This window comes from Balaenoptera physalus (assembly GCF_965194825.1).
Source record: "Balaenoptera physalus genome assembly, chromosome: 3".
Classification (NCBI taxonomy): Eukaryota; Metazoa; Chordata; class Mammalia; order Artiodactyla; family Balaenopteridae; genus Balaenoptera; species Balaenoptera physalus.
In genome coordinates, this window is record NC_138890.1 from 13,630,138 (window position 1) to 13,656,292 (window position 26,155).

The following is a 26,155-nucleotide window of genomic DNA, read 5'->3' on the forward strand; positions in this document are numbered from 1 at the left end:
ACAGGGTTGAAATTATTTCGACAGATTTTTTTTTTTAATTTATTTATTTTTGGCTGTGTTGGGTCTTCGTTGCTTCGCATAGGCTTTCCCTAGTTGCAGCGAGTGGGGGCTACTCTTCGTTGCGGTGCGCGGGCTCTAGGCACGTGGGCTTCAGTAGTTGCAGCACGCAGGCTCAGTAGTTGTGGCGCACAGGCTTAGTTGCTCTGCGGCATGTGGGATCTTCCCAGACCAGGGCTCAAACCCGTGTCCCCTGTGTTGGCAGGCGGATTCTTAACCACTGCACCACCAGGGAAGCCCCATCGACAGATTTTTGAATAAACTTTTTTTTTTATAATGTAATTGCTGTTTGGACTGTTAAATGATTGGCTAGAAAATGCAAACTGCACAAAGAGTTTACCATGAAAAGTAGGTCTACCTCCCAGTTCCCTTTGCAGGGATGTCTCCCATTACCAGTTTCTCGTGTCTCCTTCCAGAGAGATCCTGTGCACACACACTTGTCCCTCTGGGGACGTCAGTCGGGATGGACCGTGTGCTACTCAGGAAGCACTGCCCCAAAGTCCCATGGTTTCTCCCCAGCCCTGTGTCTGCTCCATGACTGGCTGAGGCTTCGGGCGTGAGTGTCACTGTCCGCAGGGGCAGGAGGATGAGGCCACCAGAGGTCTCCCAGGGGCCACTGAGACTCGCTTCACCTGCAGCCCATCGTCTGGAATAACTTGCAGGGGCCACCCAGCCAGAGACCGCCAGTGGGAGCCTCTGCGTGCCTGGGGTAGGTGGGGCCGGGTGAACGCATGTGCCGCGTGTGCACCTGCGCAGGGGTAAATGGCGCCAGGACGGTCCGTCGAGCTCCTTTGCGTGCTGCATTCATCCATTGTATTTCTATCACGTCGATCCCTGTTGCGTACAGGCCTCATTGTTTAGCGGCAGTTTAGTGTTCCTCTGGGGGATGGCCTGTGATGAGATCCACCCATCCCTTATTGATGGGTAGCTAGGTGGTTAGTGAGCTGTTGCCACGAAAACGTGGTAGTGGCTCCTTGGGGGTCCTGAGCTCGCCCCCCGCCCCACGTCCACCCCAATTTCTGGTCAGTCCCATTTCTCACACCACCGCCTGAGCCTGAGGGGTGAGGTCAACCTCTCTCCACTCTCCTCCACCACTGCGGCATCCCCTAATGTATAGAGGTGGACACGATCCCATCTGGGCCTGTGACGGTAAAGATGTTTGCTAACCTCTTCCAGGGAGAGCTTTGAGACGCACCCTTCCTCTTCCACTGGCCCCAGGGGAAGAAACCCCAACCCTGGGTGGTCGTTGGCACTGTCTTGTGACCGCAAGGTAGGAACCAACCCCAGGGTGAACCTGCCACTGCAGGAAGTAGAGCAGAGATGAGCAGAGAAATTGGATTCTTGGTGACATTGTCTGGGATGCTGGATTCAGCTTTACCTGAAGCTGAACTGCCTCTCAGCTTCCAGCAGCACGAGTCATTTCATCCTCTTTATTTAAGACAGAGTTGAGTTTCCTGGCACTTTCTGAAACAAACCTCCTTGTAGGTACCTCATTGGGTTCATAAGCTAGTGTGCCTGTGGCATAAGTTTCTAGGAATGAAATTGCTGGGTAAAGATCAGGGATATATTAACAGTACAGTTGATGCCGATGCCAAGCCTGGAATTCATGGTTCGCGCCAACTGTTTTTTGCTGTAAGCCACTTGGACCCAGCCTGGGGTTCCCCTCGGGAACACAGTCCAGGAGCCAATGACTGTGGACAGCTGGAGGGTATGTAGTGCAGCCCCTCACCACCTGGGTGGGACCACTCTCAGGCTGTGTGCTATGTTTTCCCCCCTGAGGTCCCCAGCAGGACCCAGCCCAGATTGCCCAAAGTCGTCTGCTCACTGGCAAACCCTGCAGGGCTCCTTCCCTCCCTGTCTCAAGTTGCTACCCTCGTAGGGGCTTCCTGAGGTCACCCCTCAGGCCGAGGGCCCTGAGTCTAGAGACAAGATCATCTTTTGGGGGAATCTATCCAAAGATGAACAGACGTATCAGCTACTCCTGCGAAGAGATGTTATCCATTTACACCACATGCCCTCAGTGTCTGAGTTTCCTATGGCCAGTGTACCAAAGTACCACGGGTTGGGTGGCTTAAAACACCCCTTAATTTTGTCAGTGTTGGAAACCAGAGGTCGAAAATCAAAGTGTTGGCAGGTTTGGTTCCTTCTGAGGGTCACAAGGGAAGGATGTGTTCCAGGTCTGTCCTTGAGTTCTAGCCGGCTGTCTTCTCCGTGTGTCTTCACCTTGTCTTTCCTCTGTGCCTGTGTAAGCAGATAAGTTAGGGGGTCCCCAGAGAAAGAGAACCAGGAATGGCTCTCTTGACATAAGAGAAGCCATTTTGGCCTAAGCCATTTTGTGATCTAAGCCTGGCAGTAATGCTTGCCCTTGAACAGGTCTCAGTAATTAATGATCTGAAGGGAACAAAGGAATTCAGGAACAGAGAAAAGGCAGTCAGACAGCAGTGCAGTGATAAAGCGGAGTCCTAGTTCCTCCTCAAGGGATAGACATGATATCTTTTTTAAAAATGTTTTAATCAAAATTTGCTTTACAATATTATGTAAGTTTCAGGTGTACAGCACAGTGATATATATATATATATATATATATATATATATATATATATATATATACACACACACACACACACACACACACATATATATATATATTCTTTTTCAGATTCTTTTCCCTATAATAATGTATCTTTGAGTTCTGCAGGAACTAAGGCCCCTAACCAGGTGGAGGGTGGAATGATGATGTTGACCCTCTTGACTTCAGTCAACTAAAGCTTGGACTCTGTCGACCTTTGCCCCAATTCTATGCTGATTCTCCTCTGTTCAAGCCCCTTCATGAACATGCATGTACCCTGAGCTTAAAACTTCCCCAATTTCACTGTTCAGGGAGACACTGCTTTGGGAAAGGTCCCCGGTGTTCCCCTTACTTGCTGAAAGTCGTAGTAAATCCTCCTTCTCCCCATCTTTGGCTTGGTTGTGTCTATTGGCTCGACACCCACCAAGAGGTGAACCCAGTTTTCAGGTAACATGGGTTCCTGTCCAAATTTCCTCCTGTAAAAAAAAATTTTTTTTTCCTCTTTAAGAACACCAGTCCTATTGGATCGGGGTCCACCCTAACAACCTCATTTTAACTTAATCACCCCTTAAAGACCCTATCTCCAAATACAGTCACATTCTGAGGGCCTGGGCATTAGGACTTCAACATAAGAATTTGGGGGAGGACACAATTCAGCCCATAAACACTAGCCTTTTTGATCTTCCATAATCTGCCAAGTTAAAAAATGGCATCTCACGATTTAACGCTACCTGCTTTTTTGTTTGTTTCTCCCCTGAGTCCATCTGGGAAGTCTTTCCTCCTAAAAAGAACTCAATTTTTCATGTTCTTACCAACTATGTAGTTTTCCCCAGTTTATTTACTTGTCCCTAGGTCAGCTTTCTACCGTCAGAAATAATTTACTACCTGCCACCCTTGCACGATTCACCCATGTGCAAGAATCTCCCTGGGATGTATCCCTAAGGAATCCACTGGCCATGAGGTCACCTCTTCTAGGTGCTGCCAAAGGGCTCCCCAGAGAGGCCGTGCAATGCAGGCACCATAAGTTCATTTGTATCATTCTTTTAGATTCCACATATAAATGATATATGATATATGTCTTTGACTGACTTCACTTAGTATGATAATCTCTAGGTCCATCCATGTTGCTGCAAATGGCATTATTTCATTCTTTTTTATGGCTGAGTAATATTCCATTGCATATATGTTCCACATCTTCTTTATCCATTCATCTATCCATGGACATTTAGGTTGCTTCCATGTCTTGGCTATTGTAAATAGTGCTGTTATAAACATTGGGGTGCATGTTATCTTTTTGGTGTTTTGTTTGTTTGTTTGTTTTGGCCACACTGTGCAGCATGTGGGATCCTAGTTCCCCGACCAGGAATCAAACCCGTGCCCCCTGCCTTGGAAGCGCGGAGTCTTATCCACTGGACCGCCAGGGAAGTCCCCATGCATGTATCTTTTTGAATTAGAGTTTTCATCTTTTCCAGATATATGCCCAGGTGTGGGATTGCTGGATCATATGATAACTCTATTTTTAGTTTTTTAAGGAACACTCTTGCTTTTCTTTATGGTGTTTCCACCTTCCTATGTGTCCCTAAACCACATGGTGCTGAGCTCCGAGAGTGGAGAGTACCCACAGCCCAGGCTGAGCAAGCGAAGGGCCAGGTGGCCTGAGGTGCCACTGCTGGGGGGCTGTGCCCTGTGGGCTCAGGGGCCAACCAGGCTTCAGCTGTCAGGAAGTCCCTGATGATTCCTGGGATGCTGGGTGGATAGAGCTAGGAGACAACACTTCATCATCTTTGATTCCTGAGCCACTAGATGTCACTTGTTGTGTCCTTGTTGGGAGTTGGTCCTCATTCTGGAAGTTCCCAGAGATGTGCCTTGGGATGGGGCTTTTGTCACCCAGCCTCAGGCACCTGGCATCTTTTGGTCCCAGGGAATTCCCTTGTTCCAGCCAGTGTCGCCATCTATTTGCTTGGATCTCTCCTCCCAGAACTCTCACTGTCTGGAAGGTTATTGTGAGTCAATCCTTCCGTTTCCTTTTTGTCCCCTGTTGTTTTTGGTATATTTTATCTTTTTGTTCCTTCTGCAAGATTTCCACAACTTCATCTTCCAAGAGCTCAAAAACAAACAAAAAAGGTTCCTTAGCTATTCCTTTTTGTAGCATTCTCTTCTTGTTTCATGAATACAATCTCTTCTTCCTGAGAACATTCTGGACTGTTTGTTTTGTAAGTTTTCTTCTCCCTGGAGAGTCAATTTCCCCAGTTTGCTTTTTTTGCTCTTTGAGTCTGTAACTGGACACTTCCTCAGATCCCTGAACACCCCTGGACATCTGCTCATGACAAAGAATGGCGACTGAAACCAGCAGATTGGAAGACCAGCTGTATGGGGGTGGCGGGGTACACTGGGGGGGGGCACAGCTCAACTGGTGGCTGATGAGAACTCCATGATGCCAGTGTCTTTAGCTCTTTCTTCTTTGGCCATTTGGATTCCCCAGGAGTCTTCAGTCTCATGCCTGGAAGATTCTGTAATCTGCACAAAGGGTAAGGGATGGTGGCTCTCTCCATTTAGCTTTATGTGTAGTCACTTAACCCCATTTGCCACCACACCCCCTACCAAGCCTGGCTTCCCTCCTTCTGGCTGCCCAGTGGTACTGTGGGAGGGACACAGGTACCTGAGAACTTCCCAAACAGCTTCCACACCAGAGGCCTCCATATTCCACTGCCATCTTCAGCCCAGCCAGTGGGGCCTGGCGCACTCGGTGCCTATGGGAGGTTCTAGAGGTAAATCTGGCTGGGCTTTGGGTTTGGCATCCATGGACCAGGCAGTCAATTGTGGCTCCTCCCTTAATTCCCACCTTCGGAATGTTCTGTAGCCTCTATACTTTTACTAGTGTTTTGAGAAGGATCAACAAGAGAGGATGCATTTAGTTCGCCTTAAGCCTTGTGTTTAACACACTTTTCATTTTTATCCACACAACAGAAGCACAGAGTTTCAAAAGTCAAACACCCGTCTAGGGGGCAGGACAACAGCATTCCTGGCTCCCCCGCCCCACATGTAAGCACTTTCTTCGGGTATCTGGTTATAACCTCACTTCCCTAAGTGAAATCATGCTCCCTGTTGGTGGTTCTTGTATAAGATATGTAGCAAATCAGTGGGGCAGCTGGGCTTGGGAGGAGAGGTCGGTGAGGGCGCTTCTCCCCTCAGGTGACACACACAGGTGAGGGAGTCTGGAGCAAAGCGCAAGGCCCCGAGGTGGGTCACGCTCGCTGCGTTGGCTGGGCAGGTATGCTGGGTCCCACACCATCACTTAGGCCCTTGGCTTCCACCCTGGTGAGGGAAATGGCTTTGCTTTGTCTTCTTTAGTCTTTTTTTTTTTTTTAATATTTATTTATTAATTTATTTATTTAGCTGCGTTGGGTCTTAGTTGCAGCACGCTGGATCTTTCGTTGCAGCACGGGGGCTCTTCGTTGCGGTGCGTGGGCTTCCCTCTAGTTGTGGCCTGCAGGCTCCAGGGCGCGTGGGCTCTGTTGTTTGCAGCACGCCAGCTCTCTAGTTGAGGCGCGTAAGCTCAGTAGTTGTGGCGCACGGGCTTAGTTGCCCCGCAGCATGCGGGATCTTAGTTCCCCAACCAGGGATCGAACCCACGTCCCCTGCGTTGGTAGGCGTATTCTTTACCACTGGACCACCAGGTTAGTCCCACCTTGTCTTTTTTATTCTTAATGTACATTTTACATATGCTAAAAGATTACATAGCTTACATTGTGAAAAAAACAAGACGGGCTCAAAATAGAGTCACTTATGCTAAGGCTTATGTCACCAAACCGAGACTTAATTACAGTTTCAGCTCGTCCAGAAATGGACTCTGAAACCAGTCAATCAGAAATCGCCTGATCAGCATGAGTGAGGTGATCTACCTGATAGACAGCTGCCATTCCCTAAAGGAAAGGGACCTTGCCACAAGTCCACTTTTCGCTAATATAACTTCCTTGTTCCCACTCCCTTCTGCCTTACAAAAGTCTTTTATGCAGCTCCTCAGAACTCCTTTCTATCTGCTGGACTGGATGCAGCCCGATTCATGAATTGTTATATAAAGCCAATAAGATCTTTAAAATGTACTCAGTTGGATTTTAACAACACGTACATTAGAATACACACGTGCACGCACACGGGTTTCCCACCGCATGACCACAGCTACAGGAAAATGCCAGTCGGTGATGGCCCCTCATCCTCGTTCTCCTGAGTCACCATGGCCTCAACAATGTGCTCATTTGCTGTGTGTGACCTTGATAAGAAAGCAGTCCCCCTGTACTTGTGGAAGAGGGCGGTATCCCCCATGGTTCCCTGCCCAGTACCATGGGCTCACCCACCTCCCTCTCCCCCATTTCTCTCACTTCTCACCCTTTGTCCATTTCTTCTCACCCCCTTTCATTCCCTCTTCATTTCTTCCTCCCAGGCCTTTGCTATGCTCTCCCTCCATCATTCCCTTCTTTCAGCACTGAAGCCCCGGACTCCCCACCCAGCCTGCACCACTTAACCTGACAGCATGCAGAAAGCCACCTCCCAAACCTCCCAAATTTTTTTTACAAAAAATCCTTTTTGTAAAAAGCGGCTTGCTCCGGCTTCCCTGGTGGCACAGTGATTAAGAATCCACCTGCCAATGCAGGGGACACGGGTTCGAGCCCTGGTCCTGGAAGATCCCACATGCCGCGGAGCAACTAAGTCCGTGTGCCACAACTACTGAGCCTGCGCTCTAGAGCCCGCAAGCCACAACTACTGAGCCCACGCGCCACAACTACTGAAGCCCGCACGCCTAGAGCCCGTGCTCCGCAACAAGAGAAGCCACTGCAATGAGAATCCCACACACCGCAACCAAGAGTAGCCCCCACTCGCCGCAACTAGAGAAAGCCCGCACGCAGTAACAAAGAACCAAAGCAGCCAAAAATAAATTAATTGAATTAATTAAAAAAAAAAAGTGGCTTGCTCCTTTATTTGTTCAGAATAGTGCCCCCTCCCACCCCCATGCCCACCCCCACTGCAGTCAAACTGGGCACGTGCAATCTGGGAACAATGGCTGGCCGTGGGACCCTCTGCCTCTGGGCCTGGGGAATCAGTTTCTAGACAGAAGCTCAGGGTCCAAGGCGTGGCCACGGCTCAGGCATGCAGTGAAGGGGACTGGCACAGCAGACGCATCTGGGACTCCCAGGACCACCTTGCACCTGGGGACACAGAGGGGGTGGCCCGCGCCCCGCTGGACCAGGACCAGACCTTGGGGCCGCAGGAGTGTCTGCAGGCGGGCTAGGAGCCCGCCAGATGCTGGTGGAAGTACAGGCCGAAGAGGCTGGAGAGCAGTTGGCAGGTGGCGATCCACCAGATGAGGAAGGCGAGGACGCCGCGGAGGAAGAGTGGCGTGAGCAAGCTGCCCAGGACCCCGGCGATCAGGGCCACAGTCTGCTGGGCCTCATCCTCCTCGGGGCCGACCGGGCCATAGCGGGCTGAGGACGGGATGGGGGATAGCGGGGGGACGGGGCCCAGGCCCCAGGAGTAGCCGCCTGCGAGAGAAAGAGGGTGGAGGGAAGGATGGGTGGAGGCGCAGGCGGAGTTGGCCTCCAGGACCCCCACCCATGCTGACACTCACCCGCCCCGCCCCCATGTCCCTCAGTCCAATCAAGGGTGTCTGCCTAGCACATTCTCCTGAGCTTCACATAACTGGAGAACAAAATTGTCCTCATGCTTGTCACAGGGCCTGGCTGCCACTAGTGTGTTCCTACCTGGGGAACGAAAGGATGTCTGGGAGGGGGGCAGAGCAGGCTCTGAGGCCCCAGGGGTCTATTTTGGACACCTCCCTCTCTTTGTCTTCCCCAGGCCTGGCCAGTATGGCCAGTAGGCTCTGCCTCCTTCCACCGCCTCGGCTACCCCAGGCTCTGCCCGCACCTCAGCTTCGGGCCCCACCCCAGGCTCCGCCTCTGACCTCGCCCCATCTCAGGGCCCTCCAGCCTCTGCCCCGCCCCCTCTATAGCCAGGCCCCGCCCCCGCCTCGCTCAATCTCCGGCCCTCCCCTCCCCTCTCCCACCCAACTACAACTGCAGCCCCTCGTTCCAGGCTCAGCCCCGCCCCGCTCCAACTCCAGACCCCGCCCCCGCCGTCGCCCAGGCGGGTTCTCACCCAGCGTCTTGAGCAGCAGCGTGCAGTTGAGTGTGAGGATGAGCGGACTCAGGTACTGCAGGCTCACGACTGTCACGTAGCAGTACACCCGCACCACCTGGTGGACAGGTAGCAGTGGCTGCAGCAGGGGACCTTCGGGCTCCGGGTAACCCCACGCCTGAGGGTCAGGGAACCCCGCCCTGAGGCCCAGGTTCCCTCCCCGCCCCGCGCGCCGGTACCCGCCGTTGGATCTCTCGGGCCTCGATGCGGCCGGCCTCCCGCCGCAGCTGCTCCACTCGAGCCTTGGCCAGGCACAGGTAGGCCTGCAGGTGGGGCCGGGTCACCGCCAGCCGCAGCAGGCACAGTGCCACCAGCATCCAGAGACGCAGCGAGTCGAAGGCCGAGTCGGACAGCCTGCGCCGAGAGGGGCGAGGGGGCTAGTGAGGCTGCCCTCTGCCCCAGGATCCTCCCCCAGGACCCACTCCTCCCTTAGCCTCAGAGACTGGAGTACCCAGAGGGGGCCCCAGCTGCCCTGCCTCCCACTTCCATACGCACAGAGAAAAGGACGTGCTCCCAAAGGGAGCCTGGTGCAGGAAGTCCCGCGCCATGGGCTTGGTCCAGAGCCACAGGACAAACAGGGGGGACAGGAAGCTGGTGTGCAGAAGGAACCTGGGGGCAAGGGCGCAGAGCGGGTAGGCTTGGGCACACACCATCCCCACCGGCCCCTCCCCTAGGCGCCCTAACCCTCCATCCACCCCGTCCCCCACGTAACTGCAGCATGGGCCGGTCTTCCGACATGGTCAGTGCATCATGGTGGGTCTGGGCCAGCCGCAGGCCTGGGAAGGTGAGGAAGGCACCCAGCATGGAGCCTACTGCCGCCAGCCCCACGCGGATGGCCAGCTTGACCAGAGGAAGACTGGGAAAAAGAGAAGGGTCAGGGCCCCGCGGCAGGTCAGCACCCTGCCTGCAGGTCACAGCATGCTGCTGCTCCCCCTCCCTTCCCAGGACTCACGCCCAGTCCCAGCCCTGTGTCTTCAGAAGTGGCTCCAAATTCTGGGTCATACTGGCCAGGCCTGGAGAAGACAAAGAGAGGGAGGTGTCCAAAATAGACCCCTGGGGCCTCAGAGCCTACTCTGCCCCCCTCCCAGACATCCTTTCGTTCCCCAGGTAGGAACACACTAGTGGCAGCCAGGCCCTGTGACAAGCATGAGGACAATTTTGTTCTCCAGTTATGTGAAGCTCAGGAGAATGTGCTAGGCAGACACCCTTGATTGGACTGAGGGACATGGGGGTGGAGGGCACTGAGTCTGAGCTTCCCCGAGGCTGGAGGGTCATGAAGGGCTCCACAGGAGGAAATCAAAGTCCTGGAAAGAATTCTCAGTTCAGGCCCCAACATTTTCCACGTAGTAAAAGCAAATAATATGAGTTCACAACCAAAATCACCAAACACACAAGACAACAAATTACCATAAAGGTGAGTCAGGAGAAAAAAAACAAAGGACAAGTTTAGACTGCAAGGCTTCTGTGTGAAATGCCTGAGGAAAATAAAAGTTGGAATCACAGAACAGGTGACATGAGACTACCTCAGAGGACCAGGTGGATTTGCAAAGGAATCAATTAAGCTCTTCCAAAAGGAAAATATAATTATTGAAGTGATAAGTTGTTAAACAGCATCTTAGAAGGAGCCAAAGAAGGAACTAATGAATTGGATCTGAAGAAATCACTCAGATTCCAACTCAGAAAGACAGGAAGGTGGGAAATGTGATGGAAGATTAAGAGATAAAGAGGACAGAATAAGAAGTTCAATATAAGTCAAGTCTGAACCCCAAAGGGAGAGAAGAGAGAATGAAGAAGAGATATTGAAAGGGAATTAATGAGAAGTCTGCATAATGGATGATACATACAAAGTGTATAAAACCAGATAAATACAAAGAAATCCATACCTAGACACACTGTGGCAAAACTGCAGAATACCAAAAACAAAGAGCTCACAAAGCAGTCAGAAGTTATGACAGATCACCTAAAAGGAAGGACAATTAAGCTGGCAGCCACTGTCAACAGCACAAAAGAAAAGGAACAAATAGAAAGTGAAAATGTAAGATGGTAGAGACAAGGCCAAATATGTCAGAAATCACAATAAATGTAAGTGGATTAAACTTTGAAGTTAAATGATACAGACTATCAGACTTGATGGAAAAATATCCAGATAGGGAATTCCCTGGCAGTCCAGTGGTTAGGACTCTGAGATTTCACTGCTGAGGGTGCAGGTTCAATCCCTGGTCATGGAACCAAGATCCCACAAGCCATGCAGCATGGCCAAATTAAAAAATAAAGAAAGAAAATAAAGAAAGAAAATATCTATATCTATATATTTATTATTATTTTTTTTTAAAGTAGACATACCTCAACATGAGGTCACTGGAAGGTTGAAAGTAAAGGGATGTCAAAAAGATATAACAAATACTAATCAAAAGAAAGGTAGTATTGTATATTTGAAAGTTGCTAAGCAAGTAGATCTTAAAAGTTCTCATCACAAGAAAAAAAATTGTAACTATGTGCAGTGATGGATGTTAACTAGACTTATTGTGGTGCTCATTTTGCAGTATACACAAATATTGAATCATTATGTTGTACACCTGAAACTACTATAATATGTCAAGTATATATCAATTTAAAAAGAAAAGAAGGAAGAAGGAAGGAAGGGAGGGAGGGAGGGAGGGAAGTAGGGAGGAAGAAAGGAAGGAAGAAAGCTGGAAAGGCTATATTAATACCAGACAAACTAGACTAAGATGGAAGTATTATTAGAATCAAAATGGGTCCATACATCATGAAAAAATGGCTGATTTGCCAGGAAGACGTAGCAATTTTAAACTTGTAAACACTTTGTCAATTAGCCTCAAAATACATAAAGAAAACACTGACAGCCCTACCTGGAGAAATCGAGATGTTGAAATCGAAATGGTCTCCCTCTGGGAGAAATCATCCCAGAGGGAGATTAACCTTTTAATGACTGATGCGTCAGAAACAAGAAGTTAGGAAAGATGGGGATTTGACTTTATTGGACACATAGAGGCAGGGAATATATGTTAATCAAGAACACATGGGGGCTTCCCTGGTGGCGCAGTGGTTGAGAATCTGCCTGCCAATGCAGGGGACACGGGTTCGAGCCCTGGTCTGGGAAGATCCCACATGCCGCAGAGCAACTTGGCCCGTGAGCCACAATTGCTGAGCCTGCGCGTCTGGAACCTGTGCTCCGCAACAAGAGAGGCTGCGACAGTGAGAGGCCCGCGCACCGCGATGAAGAGTGGCCCCCACTTGCCGCAACTAGAGAAAGCCCTCGCAGAGAAACGAAGACCCAACACAGCCATAAATAAATAAATAAATTAATTAATTAATTAAATGGTGCTGGGAAAACTGGACAGTTACATGCAAAAAAATCAAAGTGCACTACTTTCTCACACCATATACAAAAATAAACTGAAAATGGATTAAAGACTTAAATGTAGGACAAGAAACCACAAAACTCCTAGAAGAAAACATAGGTGGTACATTCTTTGACATTGGTCTTATCAATATTTTTTTGAACATGCATCCTCAGGCAAGGCAAACAAAAGCAAAAATAAACAAATGGGACTACATCAAACTAAAAAGCTTTTGCACAGTGAAGGAAGCTATTAACAAAATAAAAAGGCAGCCTATTGAATGGGAGAGGTGGATTCATGGGTATTTACATTATTTGGCTTTGTAATATATATATATATATTCTTTTATATATATTCATTATATAATTTAAAAATTGAACGGTGAGAAGAATTGGTTATGATAAAGCTCAAGGAGTCAGCAGGACCATGTGGGCCATGGCGAATATTTTTATCTTTATCAAAAGACCATTAGAGTCTGGTGTCAGGCAGAAAAGTGATCCAAATTATATTTTTAAAAGATCACTCAAGAAGCAGAGAAGTCAAAAGAAAAATGAGAAAATAAGAAAAAATATTTACAAATCGTATCACACATAAAGGCTAATTTCCTTAATATATAAAGAACTCCTACAAATCAATAAAATGGTCGACATCCCAGTAGAAAACTAGGCAAAAGAACAAACCTTTTCCAGAAGGGCAATAGAAATGACTCTTCAACATATGAAAAGATGCTCAACCTCACTTATGTTTTCACCCATCAGATCACCCAAGACAAAAAAGTCTGAGAGAACATATTGGAGAGGATGTGGGGAAACATGCGTGTTCATACATCTCTTTCTGAAGGGCAATTTTGCAACATTATTAAAATTATAAATGCACTTTCTTGCACAGGGTCACAAGCACAAGGCTGTTCTTGTACAACATTGTAGTACAACATGGTTTTGTGCAACAACATTTAATAGCGGAAAGACTTAAATGTCCATAAATTGGGACCTGGTTAAATAACCACAGCAAATCCATAAAGTGAAATATTGTATAGCTGTTACAAAATGTAGCATCAAGTTACTATTACTATGTTACTGTAACATACATTTACTGTACATAGCATTTAGGGACAACCTCCAATACTTAATTGAAGTATAGTTCATTTACAGTACAGCAAAGTGATTCAGATATATATATATATATATATATATATATATATATATATATATATATATATATATTCATATGTACATATATTCTTTTTAAGAGTCTTTTCCATTATAGGTTATTACAAGACATTGAATATAGTTCCCTGTGCCATACAGTAGTCCCTGTTGTTTATCTATTTTATCTATAGTAGTGTGTATATGTTAATCCCAAACCCCTAATTTATCTCCCCCTGATCCCACTTTCCCCTTTGGTAACCATAAGTTTCTTTTCTATGTCTGTGACTCTATTTCTGTTTTGAAATAAGTTCATTTATGTCTGACTTACTTCGCTTAATATGATAATAATATTTATTGTTTCTAAGGGAAAAAGACAAGGCATAGAGACATATACACAACTGTTTTATGTGAATATGGGAATGTGGTGCCCTAGGTTTCCTCTGGGGAGGAGAACCAGCGTAGAAGGATGATTTTCATTCTGTATCCTCTTGTACTTTATGAATTTTATACCATTATCTATTTCCTCCCCCAAATTACCCATGGAGACTGCTCGGGCCCCAGGGGTCCCTTCCTTCACCTACTGTGCAGGTGGAAAAGCCACTTAAACCCCGCCTTCGCCAGCTTACATGAGGCAGTGATGGAGGCGGAGACCCCAGGCCCCAGACTGCACATACCTGGCTCCAGGCCCAGCTCAAGGGTCTCCTCCGGCACCACCTGCACCAGCATGGCCAGGAGAAGGAAGAGGAAGGCGAAGGTGAGGCAGACTGAGCGCTCGCCCCCCTCCTCTGCACTGAAGTACAGCCGGGTCACGGTCAGGAACACCTTGCTGGGGGCAGGGCTAAGGAGGCCTCCAGTGCCTGTAGTGACCCCTCCCCCATCCACCCCCCACAACCAGTGACACCCCACCCCCCGACTCCAGATCACAAATATGGAAGTTCAGGCTTGGAGTCCTGGGGAGCAGAGGAGTGAGTTGCTGGGCAAGCCCAGGAAACGAGGCTCACTGCTGTTCAGGCCTGTGTCATCAGCGAGTGGGCGGTCCTGAGCCAGGCCTCCAGCTTGGCCTCATCACACTGCCGGTGGTCAGTTAGAAATGGCCAACTCTGCCTCTGTCTGTCTGTCTGTCAGGAGGTCAAGTCTCCCTGACCCACTCAGCCTCCTGGCTGAATTCACAGCTCCTGAGTTTCCCGTTCCTCTGAGAGGCTGCAAGAGATACAAGTCTCTATCTCCAATCTGCCCTTCTCTGCCAGCCCATTCCACAAGGACATTGTCTCCGACTTGGGTCCTCAAAGTCACAGTTTTGCCTCTCTGCTCTCTATGCAGCTTCCTAAAAAAATTACAGAAGGGACGTCTCTTTGCCAGCCCCTGCATCTGTTCTGGACTGCTGAGTTGCTTTGACCCAGAGAATGGACAGGGCTGGGGTGGACCGACTTCAGGCAAAGCCTCAGGAGGCCTGCAGTGCCCCCTTTTCCTTCCTGGCCCCTGTGGTGAGGAAGCTTGCTCTAGACTGCTGAAAGGCAAGCCCACTTGGAGCAGATATGAGGCAACCCAGCTGAGCCCCGGCCCAGGAAAACATAAAATAGTGACTGCTTTACACCACTGAGTTTCTGGGGTAACAAGGAGCCTGGGGTCCAGCTTCCACATGCCTCCACCTTCCCCACCTGGGGAGCTAAGAGGAAGGATACATAGAGAAGGCGATGGTGAGCAGGCACCAGAACACAGCAATGTTGGTCTCCTTGGCCGGGCCCAGCACATAGTAGTAGGCCTCTGTGAAGAGGTACACGCCACCCGAGTACACCGCGAAGTCCACAAACCACTGGTACTCCAGGAAGAAGCGCAGGACTGCGGGGAGCATGCAATTGAGTCCCCAGCTTAGCCCGCCCAGGATGCTCCCCCCACCAACCCCACCAGGGTGTGAGCCAAGGGCCAGGGGAGTTGGGGACCCAGCTGTTACCGAGGGCATCAACAGCTGTGAGGGGACAGGTCTCCAGCTGGAAAGGGGTGTCTCGGGGCACGGATAACGGCTTCTCCTCACTATAGCCATTGGCCCACCTGGGAGGAGGGGGGAATGTGTCAGAACAGCACCCTCCATCCTCCCCTCCCCAGGCAGCCATGGCAGTCCACCCCACCCCAGCCTGAGAGGCTCTACCATGTCACCCTCAGAGCACAGGAGGCCTAGGAGGTACCTTCTCCCCCAGCCTGGGTGTCCTCTGAATGCCAGGGTGTGGCCACCACCCACCCATAGGGCTGGCCCAGAGCAAACTTCCAATAAGCATTAGACGCCAACTGGAGGCAACCAGTGAATGACAGTGACCATCTCCTCAGCCTGGGGTGTCCCCAATTCTCCTGTGCCCAGAGCAGTGCCTGGAAGTGGGCAGGGAAGGCCCTGTGCCCTCATGGCCTCCCCTGGAAGGGAGCCACTTACCTAAGGCTGGGGGTTCACTCACCGCTCCTTCCTGCCTCTGGGCCTCTGCTTCCCCGCCAGGGCCCGAAGCTCTTCCTCGGAAGGGTGCTTGTATCGGAAGAGACTGAGGGCAGAGACAGGCAGTCAGGAAAGCTTGGGCATGGGAGGGGGGAACCAAAGCAGTGAACCTTGGGTGCGGGGGGGATCAAAGCAGGAACTGTAGTCAGAGGGAAGCCTGGCCCCCAAAAGCCTGGGACAGGATGGGTAGGGGCCATCCAAGGCCAGGGGAAGGCCGGGGAGGTGGGCTGGGGGTTGGTTAGCGGAGTGCAGCAGGGGTCCTAGACATCCCAGAATCTGCTGGCTAACTCTCCTGGAGGAACTGCCATGTGAATTGCCCTAGAGAGTTCACAATTTCCACCAGATTCTCAGAAAGGGTCCGAAACCCAAACCGGGACAAAAAGAGTTTCAGGAAACAGATCTACAGCTAGAGTAGGGATGAAGGGGAGCAGGAGTGGGGGAAGCAGCTGCTCTTCTGAGGGTGGAGATGGTCTGAGCGATGTGTACAATCTGTCAAAATTGATCCAACTGTGTACTTCAAATATTTGCAGATTGTACATCAATTACATCTCAACAAAGTTGGTTGTTTTTTTTTTTTTTTAAACAAAACAAAAAAACCTCGTCTTGCAGGGCTTGAGGCAGGGCTAGGAGAAAAACCAGGGAGGGCGGGGCCTTAGGGGATCCGCCCACCGCCCGGGGAGGGGGTGTGGCTCACCTGCCATTGCAGAGCAGCCAGCGCGCGAAGGAGCAGTGTGGTGCAAGCCTATGCATGAGGGTGGCAGTGAGCAACGTCACCACCAGCTGCACTCCAAGGACAGCCTGGGGGGAGGAAACGTGAAGGGCAGTGCCAGCCAGAGGATCACAAGCTCACGCCTCGGAACCCCGGCTATTTATAGAGACGCTGGGGCCAGGTGGCGGAGGCAGGGCCACCCTGGCTCAAGCTGCTTCTTGGGGAAAGGTCCTGGGGTGGGCTCAGACGCAACCCTGGGAGCCCCAGCAAAACGCACGTCCCTCCCCACCACCTGGCTGGGGTGTGGGGCGGCGGAGAGCACGTGCTGGAGCAGACACTGGGGCTCGCTTTCCTCCTTGTGCTAAGGATTTAAATCTCCCCAAGCCTCAGTTTCCTCATCTGGAAATGGGGTGCTTCCTATTTTGTTTCGTGTACTCTCACGACCACCTTCTGGACCTACAACGAGCCGGGCACACCCAGTGGAAGCGCTCTTCTCCCACAGTCCCACGGACGCAGTTTTTGTAACTGTGTCTCAGGTGAGCTTGTCGTTTCAACGTTCACCCAGGTGGCTCTGTCCCCCAAGTCTTTCCCTTCTTAAATTATCCCTGATAATTGAAGTCACCCTCTCTCCCTCTCCCTCCCTTTGTAATCAACCAAGGAGGAAAGCGGTCTATTTCTGGCCCCACTACCTGTTTCAGGATAAAGACTTACACGTTTGAGTGGGATGACTTATTTTAATTAGGAATTTTCTTACCAAGTTCTACTAACAAACTTTTAAACAACAATTCATTACACATTTTCATATACTTATTTTAAAACGTTTTAGAAAAAATGTTTTTGGTAATCAGTCTGAAGCTGGGTTTTCCTGCTTGAATGCAGTAAATACCAATTTGCTATCAGTAATTATGTAAAATTAAGTGCTCAGGAGGGCTGTCTGCTAGTACTATGGTATTAACAACTAAAATGAAATAAAGATTACATTAATATTAAAACTAATTATTAAAATTATCCTTTAATCAGGCAAAAATAAGCTAACTTTAATAGGGAAAGCTCTAATGTGATGGCTATCGGGCCTAGCACTGTAATTCAGAATGACTGCTGAGAAATCCATCATTAAAATAAAAGACTAATAGGATATGTTCTCTATGCCGTGACTTGTAAACTGAGACCAGGAACATTTTTTCAATAATGAGGTGGGGCGTCATCTTTCTGGTCTCACTGCTCACCTCCCCCCACCCAAGTGCAGACTGGCTAGCAGGCATTAATGACCCAGAGCACAGTTGGGCCCCTCGAAGCGGCCCCGCCCTTCCTCCCAGGACCCCTCCTCCACTCCTCCCTGGAAACCCAGCACCTCCCAGCAGCTGCTCCCCAGAGCCTCCCTGGCTCTCCAGACACCTCTGTCTTGTGACCCATCATCCCCTGGCAGAACCTCTCTGCCGAGCTCGCAGACCATGCCTCCTCCAGGCCCTTCCCTGGAGGCCCCAGCACCGACCCATCACTCCCGTGGACACGGCTTTCGGCTCCTCCAGGCGGCCCAGGTCCTTCCCAGTCTCAAAGTAAACGTCCAACTCCACTCCTCAGCCCGCAAGGCCAGGCGGACCCAGCTCAGGACCAACGCGCCTCACTGCCCGGCTCTCTCCCCCGGCATCCTCTGCGCCCAACCATTCGGGTCTCAGAGACCCTTCCAGACCCCCGGGCTCTCCATCGCTGACCCCATTACCCTCGGACACCTCCCAGGGAGGAGACCCATGGTTCAAACTGCGATCCCAGCACTTGGAGAGGAAGGACGTTAGAAAGGAAGGAGAGGGAGAGAGAGGAAGGAAGAAGAAGAGGGAGGAAGGATGAAGAAGGAAGAGAAGGGAAGGAGGGAAGACATACATCCCTCCACCTAAGGCTCCCGAGGTCCATCCAGGGGTGTTTCGCACCGCCCGCCCCCAGCAGCCTCCAGTCTTAGGGTCCACGCTCTGCAGATCTCCAAAGATCTCTGAAGCATCCCATCAGCCCATGTCCCTCCTCAGCTCAAAGCTCTTTCCTGGATCTGTGATCCCAGAATCCTGCTAAGTAACATCAATGCGACTTTCCTCTATCCCGTTTCCGAGAGCCCTTCCCCTCACCTCCCACAGCGTCCCGCACCCTGGAACGACATCCACTTTCATCAACCCCTTCCATCAATGCTCTTACTTCAGACCCACCTCCAACGCCTCTCCTCGGGGTCACCCCCCACCCCAAGCAAGGTCAGGCCGCCTTCCTGGCCCCTCCATCCTGTCTCTCCCTCTGTCCAGTCCTAGGGGCTGGGGGGTCTCCGCCCTCGCCCAGCACCCGCCTGACCCACAGGGGCCAGGCTAAGCTTGAAGAATAAACTCAATGGGTTGGACCCAGAACCACGCGAGACCTGAGGGTTCCAACTGTGCAGTCTCCAATTCTGGGACCCTCCCCCGCCCTGAGCCCACCCAGATCCCCTCCGCATGGCCCCCTCCTCTCAGGATTCTCCCTAGTCCTTCGGCACACGCCACACCCGTAGGGAGCCCCGATGGACCCTGTCGGCGCGGCCCCCACGCTCCCGCAGGACACCATCCCCAGAGTGGGCCCCAGGGGGACCCCAGATCTCCCTCACGGGGCTCCGAAGGTGTTCAGATCCCCAGTACCCTCCACGGGACGACACCCTCAGCAGAACCCCAGGCCCCTAGAGGGCCCCCCAGGGACTTGTCAGAAGCCCAGAACACTCAAGGCCTTCCAGTTCCCTTGTACAACCCCCCACCCCCTCATAGGTCCCGCAGTGAGACCCTGACCCCAGAGAGGCAAACACGACCCTCAGCGCGATCCCAAATCCCTCAGAGACCTCAGTGCCCACAAAGGGATCCCGGTCTCCTCGGTGTCTCCCTGGATCGCCCTCGGCGGAACCCCTAGCCCCTCAGGGCCCCCCATGCTGAGTTGCCGGCTTACCATGTTGCCTGCTGGAGCGCTGTGCCGGGACCCATGGGCCTGGAGCTCGGAGCACAGCTTGAAGTCGACCAATCAAAACCCGAGTTTGGTCTGACAAGCAGCCCATCCAACCAATCGTCAGGCTTGGAGCCGGGGGACAAATCAGGAGGAAAGGAGTCTCTCGCATTGCATGCTGGAAGTTGTAGTTCAAAGTTGCTCAACGAGCTCCGACCGGGGTCTCCTCACCTGCACCTATTTCGCACGTTTGAGTGGAATACACTTATTCATCCAATCACTGTCTCCCGCTGGGGAGTTCTGAGCGTGGAACTCCCCTGATCAAGAATATTTGGTGGGGCTTCCCTCGTGGTGCAGTGGTTAAGAATCCGCCTGCATACACGGGTTCGAGCCCTGGTCCAGGAAAATCCCACAAGCGGCGGAGCAACTGAGCCCGAGCGCCACAGCTATTGAGCCTGCGCTCTAGAGTCCCCGAGACACAACTACTGAAGCCCGCGGGCCTAGAGCCCGTGGTCCACAAGAGAAGACACCGCAATGAGAAGCCCGTGCACTGCAACAAAGAGTAGCCCCCTCTCGCCACAACTAGAGAAAGCCCACGCACAGCAAGGAAGACCCAAGGCAGCCAAAAATAAATAAGTTAAAAATAAATTTAAAAAGAAGAATATTCGGTGGCCCCCAATGACTAGATTCCAATTGCTCAGACTGAATTCAGACCCCTCTGCCTGACTTCAATCTGCCGCCAACACTATTGTACGCGCTATAGTACAGCTAGCCACAGGTCATGCTTTCTGATATCTCCAGGCCTCTGTAAATGCTATCTTCCATCTTGGGGTGGCTCCTTCCTCCCCCGCTCCCCCCTTTTTTTTCACCTGGCAAAAGCCTTATTTATCTCTATCAGCCAGAACCCTGGTTGCAAACAAACAAACAAAAAAGTCCAACTTAAATGGGTTCCAGCAAAAAAGGGAAAAATTTAGCTCACGTAACAGAAAAATCCAAAAGCATTGTCAGCTTCAGGCTTGGCTAGATCAAGTACTAAATGTCAGCCTCAGGAATCTGATGTTTTCTGTTTCAAGGCTTAGAGGAAAGGGCTTTGAGCCCAAGTTTTGCAGCTCTGCTTCTATGGATAAGTATAAGTATGTTTGCCTGAGTGTGGACATATTATGTGGGTGTGAGTGTCTGAGGATCTTTATGAGGCCTGTGAGTGGATCATGCTTAGTTTTTTTTTTTTTTAAGGAATAACAATTTTTAATATTGGTTCATTAATTGTCACAAGTGTACCATATTAATGCAAGGTGTTAATAATATGGGAAACTGGGTGTCGGGTATATGGGAACTCTCTGTACTATATTCACAGTTTTTCTGTAAATCTAAAATTGTTCTAAATTAAACAGTATATTTAAACAAAAGTCTAGTTTGTGTATAATTTTTTCCAGCGTTATTGAGATACAGTTGGCATATAGCATTGTGTAAGTTTAAACGTGATGTTGTGATACACACATATTACAAAATGATTACCACCATAGGATTGGTTAACACCTCCATCACCTAATTATCTTTTTTGTGTGTGTGGTGAGAACATTTAATACTACTGTCTTAGCAACTTTCAAGTATAACAAGGAAAATGAAAGCAGGGGACTCCACAGTGAATAAATTATATTTTGGGGACTGTGTCTCATTACTGCTGTCATCTTTGATCATTTATCTGACAGACGTCCCCATGGTAAATTTACTAGTTTTCCCTTTGTAATGAATCGTTACCTTGTGGACAGGTGCTTCTTGACCAAATATCTTGTTTCTCATTATACCTTAAACCTCTAATTTTAGCATCTATTGATGATTCTTTTTAATTTTTTTATTTATTTATTTTTGGCTGTGTTGGGTCTTCGTTGCTGCGTGCGGGTTTTCTCTAGTTGTGGCTTGCGGGCTCCAGAGCACAGGCTCAGTAGTTGTGGCGCACAGGCTTAGTTGCTTCGCGGCACGTGGGATCTTCCCGGACCAGGGCTCGAACCCGAGTCCTCTGCAATGGTAGGCAGATTCTTAACCACTGCACCACCAGGGAAGCCCATTGATGATTCTTTTTTTTTTTTTTTTTTTTTAATATTTTACTTTTTTTAAAAAAAATAATTCTTTATTTTATTTATTTATTTTTATTTTTGGCTGTGTTGGGTCTTCGTTTCTGTGCGAGGGCCTTCTCCAGTTGCAGCAAGCGGGGACCACTCTTCATCGTGGTGCGCGGGCCTCTCACTATCGCGGCCTCTCTTGTTGCGGAGCACAGGCTCCAGACGCGCAGGCTCAGTAGTTGTGGCTCACGGGCCTAGTTGCTCCGCGGCATGTGGGATCTTCCCAGACCAGGGCTCAAACCCGTGTCCCCTGCCTTGGCAGGCAGATTCTCAACCACTGAGCCACCAGGGAAGCCCGATGATTCTTGATTGCAACAATTATTCCTGTGTGTTTGCTTAATGGTAATTTTCCACTTTTTAAAAAATGTTATTTTATTATTATTTTTTATACAGCAGGTTCTTATTAGTTATCTATCTTATACATATTAGTGTATATATGTCAATCCCAATCTCCCAATTCATCCCACCACCACCACCATCCCACCCCCCGCTTTCCCCCCTTGGTGTCCATACGTCTGTTCTCTACATCTGTGTCTCAACTTCTGTCCTGCAAACCGGCTCATCTGTATCATTTTTCTAGGTTCCACATACATGCATTAATATACGATATTTGTTTTTCTCTTTCTGACTTACTTCACTCTGTATGACAGTTCTAGGTCCATCCACATCTCTACAAGTGACCCAATTTCGTTCCTTCTTATGGCTGAGTAATATTCCATTGTATATATGTACCACATCTTCTTCATCCATTCATCTGTTGATGGGCATTTAGGTTGCTTCCATGACCTAGCTATTGGAAATAGCGCTGCAGTGAACATTGGGGTGCATGTGTCTTTTTGAATTATGGTTTTCTCTGGGTATATGCCCAGTAGTGGGATTGCTTGGTCATATGGTAATTCTATTTTTAGTTTTTTAAGGAACCTCCATGCTGTTCTCCATAGTGGCTGTATCAATTTACATTCCCACCAACAGTGCAAGAGGGTTCCCTTTTCTCCACACCCTCTCCAGCATTTGTTGTTTGTAGATTTTCTGATGATGCCCATTCTAACTGGTGTGAGGTGATACCTCACTGTAGTTTTGATTTTCATTTCTCTAATAATCTGTGATACTGAGCAGCTTTTCATGTGCCTCTTGGCCATCTGTATGTCTTCTTTGGAGAAATGTCTATTTAGGTCTTCTGCCCATTTTTTGATTGGGTTGTTTGTTTTTTTAATATTGAGCTGCATGAACTGTTTATATATTTTGGAGATTAATCCTTTGTCCATTGATTCATTTGCAAATATTTTCTCCTATTCTGAGGGTTGTCTTTTCGTCTTGTTTATAGTTTCCTTTGCTGTGCAAAAGTTTTTAAGTTTCATTAGGTCCCATTTATTTTTGTTTTTATTTCCTTTACTCTAGGAGGTGTGTCAAAAAAGATCTTGCTGTGATTTATGTCAAAGAGTGTTCTTCCTATGTTTTCCTCTAAGAGTTTTATAGTCTCTGGTCTTACATTTAGGTCTTTAATCCATTTTGAGTTTATTTTTGTGTATGGTGTTAGGGAGTATTCTAATTTCATTCTTTTACATGTAGCTGTCCAGTTTTCCCAGCACCACTTATTGAAGGGACTGTCTTTTCTCCACTGTATATCCTTGCCTGCTTTGTCATAGATTAGTTGACCACAGGTGCTTGGGTTTGTCTCTGGGCTTTCTATCCTGTTCCATTGACCTATATTTCTGTTTTTGTGCCAGTACCATATTGTCTTGATTACTGTAGCTTTGTAGTATAGTCTGAAGTCAGGGAGTCTGATTCCTCCAGCTCCATTTTTTTCCCTCAAGATTGTTTTGGCTGGATCGTGTATAGTTGATTGCCTTGTCTCTGTGGGTGTTTTTGTCTTTGTATATGAGTCCATGTGGATGTCTGTTTGCAGGGGATTAACTATTTGTGACTTTGGTCCTCTGGACTCAGAGCATTGGCTTGAGAGAGCGTGGGTGACAGTGGCAGTGAGGGTCACTGGGATTTCCCAGGACCTACATGGGGGTCATGAGACACGCCTCAGGGCTACAGCATTCAGGTGGGATCCAGGGAAGCTGGGGAGGGTGTCAGAGAAGGTGGACCAAGAAAAAAAGGGGGACATTTGCTGCAGGCCCATTGCTCATCAGGCTGGGGGGCTGACTCGAGTGCTTTCTCCAGCAGTTCAGGGTGCTGGGACAATTGTCCCCATTAAACTGATAAAGATACTGAGACTCTGAGGCCCGAATCTAATTCACACCCTGACTTCTCCCATGGGCATAAGGTTTACGAGTCCAGGCATCACAGCACCCCCATGTGGTGAGCCACAGGCAGCTCACACACATCCTGGCCCCAGGAGCTCTGCATCTTCCCTCTGCAGCCTCCCCATTGCAGAAGGGGCAGCTCCATCGTCCAGGTGCTTATCCCCAAACTCTGAAGTTGGCCTTGAATTCTCTCTCTTGCTCCATACCTGACCTGTTAGCCCCTCCTGATGGCTTCACCTTCCAAGTGTAACCATTGTCCCAACCAGCCTCCTTCCCTTCACAGCCTCCACCCAATCCAGCCTCCATCATCTCCCACCTGCAGTCCCCTCCTCCCCGGTCTCCTGCGGCTTCCATTCCCCACTCCCCACCCACCCCCCACAGTCTGTTTTCCCCTGAGCAGCTTGAGGACACCTGTTAACACTTAAGCCAGACCGTGTCCCTCCTCCGCTCACAGTCATACACGGCTCCCACCTCACGCAGAACAAATGCCAAAGTCTTCTCTTGGCCCATGTACTCCATCCTTCGTTGTTTGCTCAGCATCTCAGTTCTACATTGACTGTTCTTCACTTCCTATTCTACATTTCATGTGCTATGTTGTCTGTTCTCCATTGGACATTCTTCCTTGTCTATTCTCCATTGGGTGAATCCACATTCTGTCCTACACTGGGTATTCCATTTTCCCTAATCCTCACTGGTCACTCCCTATGTTTGTTTATGCTAATGTCCCACAATCTCTGTCTACACTGAGATCCACACTCTCATTCCACACTGTTTCATTCTATGGTGCTCTCTAAAATGCATCTCTATGGTGCTCTCAAAAATGCATCTCTGACTTCCATCATCATGTTCGTACCCAGTCCATACTTCCCATGGTGCTTCCAACCAGTGACCAAGCCCCTGGGAGACTTGGAACCCATCTGATAGTGACATTGGCCCTGGCCAACATCACCATGGTGTCCTTAGAAAGACTGGCAGTAGGACACTTCCACACAACCCTCCTTGCTTCCTCCTCCACACAGCCAGCAGGGGCAGAGCTAGGGTCTGGACCCAGAGGCCTTTCCAGAACCTGGTAGCATGCCCACTGTCCCCCTATGGCCCAGGGCACCTCAAGCTGTACACGTGACATGTGACACAGCCCTTTTTGGTTCCCCAGGCTCATAGACTAAAAACATGGGGCAGACTCCCTGGAAGCCAAGATAGATTTTATTTACTTATTATTATTTCCACTTTATTTTAAAATTTTAAGTGGGGAGTTCAGAATCCAAAGGGCACTACTGGGCGCCACCTAACGGCAGACGGTGAAAGTGCAGCCTCCCAGGGATGACGACACAGAGCCACACCAAATGGCCCTGGGGCTCCCCAGCGTTTGAAAGCAGACCACATTTTTATGAACGCCACACTCGGCACTTACCCTCTGGGCACTGACTTCAGAGACTGGCCCACCTTCTTATCCACAATGTGGGTAAGATCCAGAGGCTGAAAAAGGGGCCCTGTCTGGACATGCCTCAGTTTCCCCCAGAGGACCTGATGCCTTGGTCTCTCTCCTCCTCCCAAGTCCCTGGTCCTGTGTCTGGTTGTATGGGGAGCTGTGACTGCGACACTGCGGGGGGCCACCAGGTTGGCGGTTCATCCACCCCATGTGCATGGCCAGGGTCCTTGCGACCTGAGGAAGGGGATCCCCAGAAGGGTAACCCAGTTGGAGAAATTTGCACCTGCGTGGCGACCATGGTGCATGTGGCAATGGTGCTGCTGGGGTGGCAGGGGCTGTGTACTCAGCCGGATCCCCAGAGGCTACTGTCATAGGCTGGGGTGGAGACAATGCCTCACACCTCCTCTGAGGGTGGGAAGGGACAGAAGGGAGCAGGTGGGGAGGATTTAGAACCTGAATCTGAGTTGGGTGAGAGAGCTCTCCAGCCTAACTTAAACACTCCACAGAGGCCTTAAGTTCACCCCACACACTCTGCATTCTCTGCAAGTTTCCCTGTGTTGTAAGAGGGGGCTGCGAGTTGCCCATGAAACCCTTTACCCCACATCCGAGCCATCTGCAGGTCCTGGTAGCTCTACCTCCAAACACACCCTGGAGTGCCCCTCCACTGTCCCTCAGCCTCCTGCCTCTTTTGTTCCTGGACCCCACCTCCACCTCAGGCCATAGAAGTCCCAGGGAGGGAGGCTTTCACAAACCTTGATCGTGCCATGTTTCTCCCCCGGAAACTAGGGCTCCAAAGCCCCAACTTCACTGGGGATGAAGGTGTCAAGGACCAGGAAGATCAGAGGACAAAGCCCAGGCTGGATCTGGCATATGAATGGTGCTATACATATGGCTGCTTAAGCAA

The 26,155-nt window shown here is 49.8% G+C and overlaps 1 protein-coding gene across 1 annotated transcript; it reads right to left on the reverse strand.

The window, feature by feature from the left end:
* Positions 1-24: 24 nt before the first annotated feature.
* TMEM161A (transmembrane protein 161A) lies at positions 25-19,546 on the reverse strand. The gene is made up of 12 exons (XM_082456253.1): positions 19,457-19,546; positions 16,499-16,602; positions 15,770-15,850; positions 15,277-15,374; positions 15,008-15,164; positions 14,000-14,151; positions 9,768-9,828; positions 9,528-9,671; positions 9,311-9,424; positions 8,995-9,169; positions 8,777-8,873; positions 25-8,163 (listed from the first exon to the last, which is right to left on the reverse strand). The coding sequence occupies exons 1-12, from the start codon at positions 19,457-19,459 to the stop codon at positions 7,910-7,912; spliced, it is 1,440 nt and encodes a 479-aa protein (XP_082312379.1). The 5' UTR covers positions 19,460-19,546; the 3' UTR covers positions 25-7,909.
* Positions 19,547-26,155: the final 6,609 nt, after the last annotated feature.

What these genes read in the sequence shown, in the direction of transcription:
- TMEM161A (XM_082456253.1), bottom strand. An exon ending in CTCACCATCGCCTTCTCTAT is followed by an intron (nt 14,152 to 15,007) that starts GTATCCTTCCTC and finishes CCCTGCCCCCAG; the next exon opens with CAAGGTGTTCCTGACCGTGA. An exon ending in TGAGCTGGGCCTGGAGCCAG is followed by an intron (nt 9,829 to 13,999) that starts GTATGTGCAGTC and finishes TGTCTTCTCCAG; the next exon opens with GCCTGGCCAGTATGACCCAG.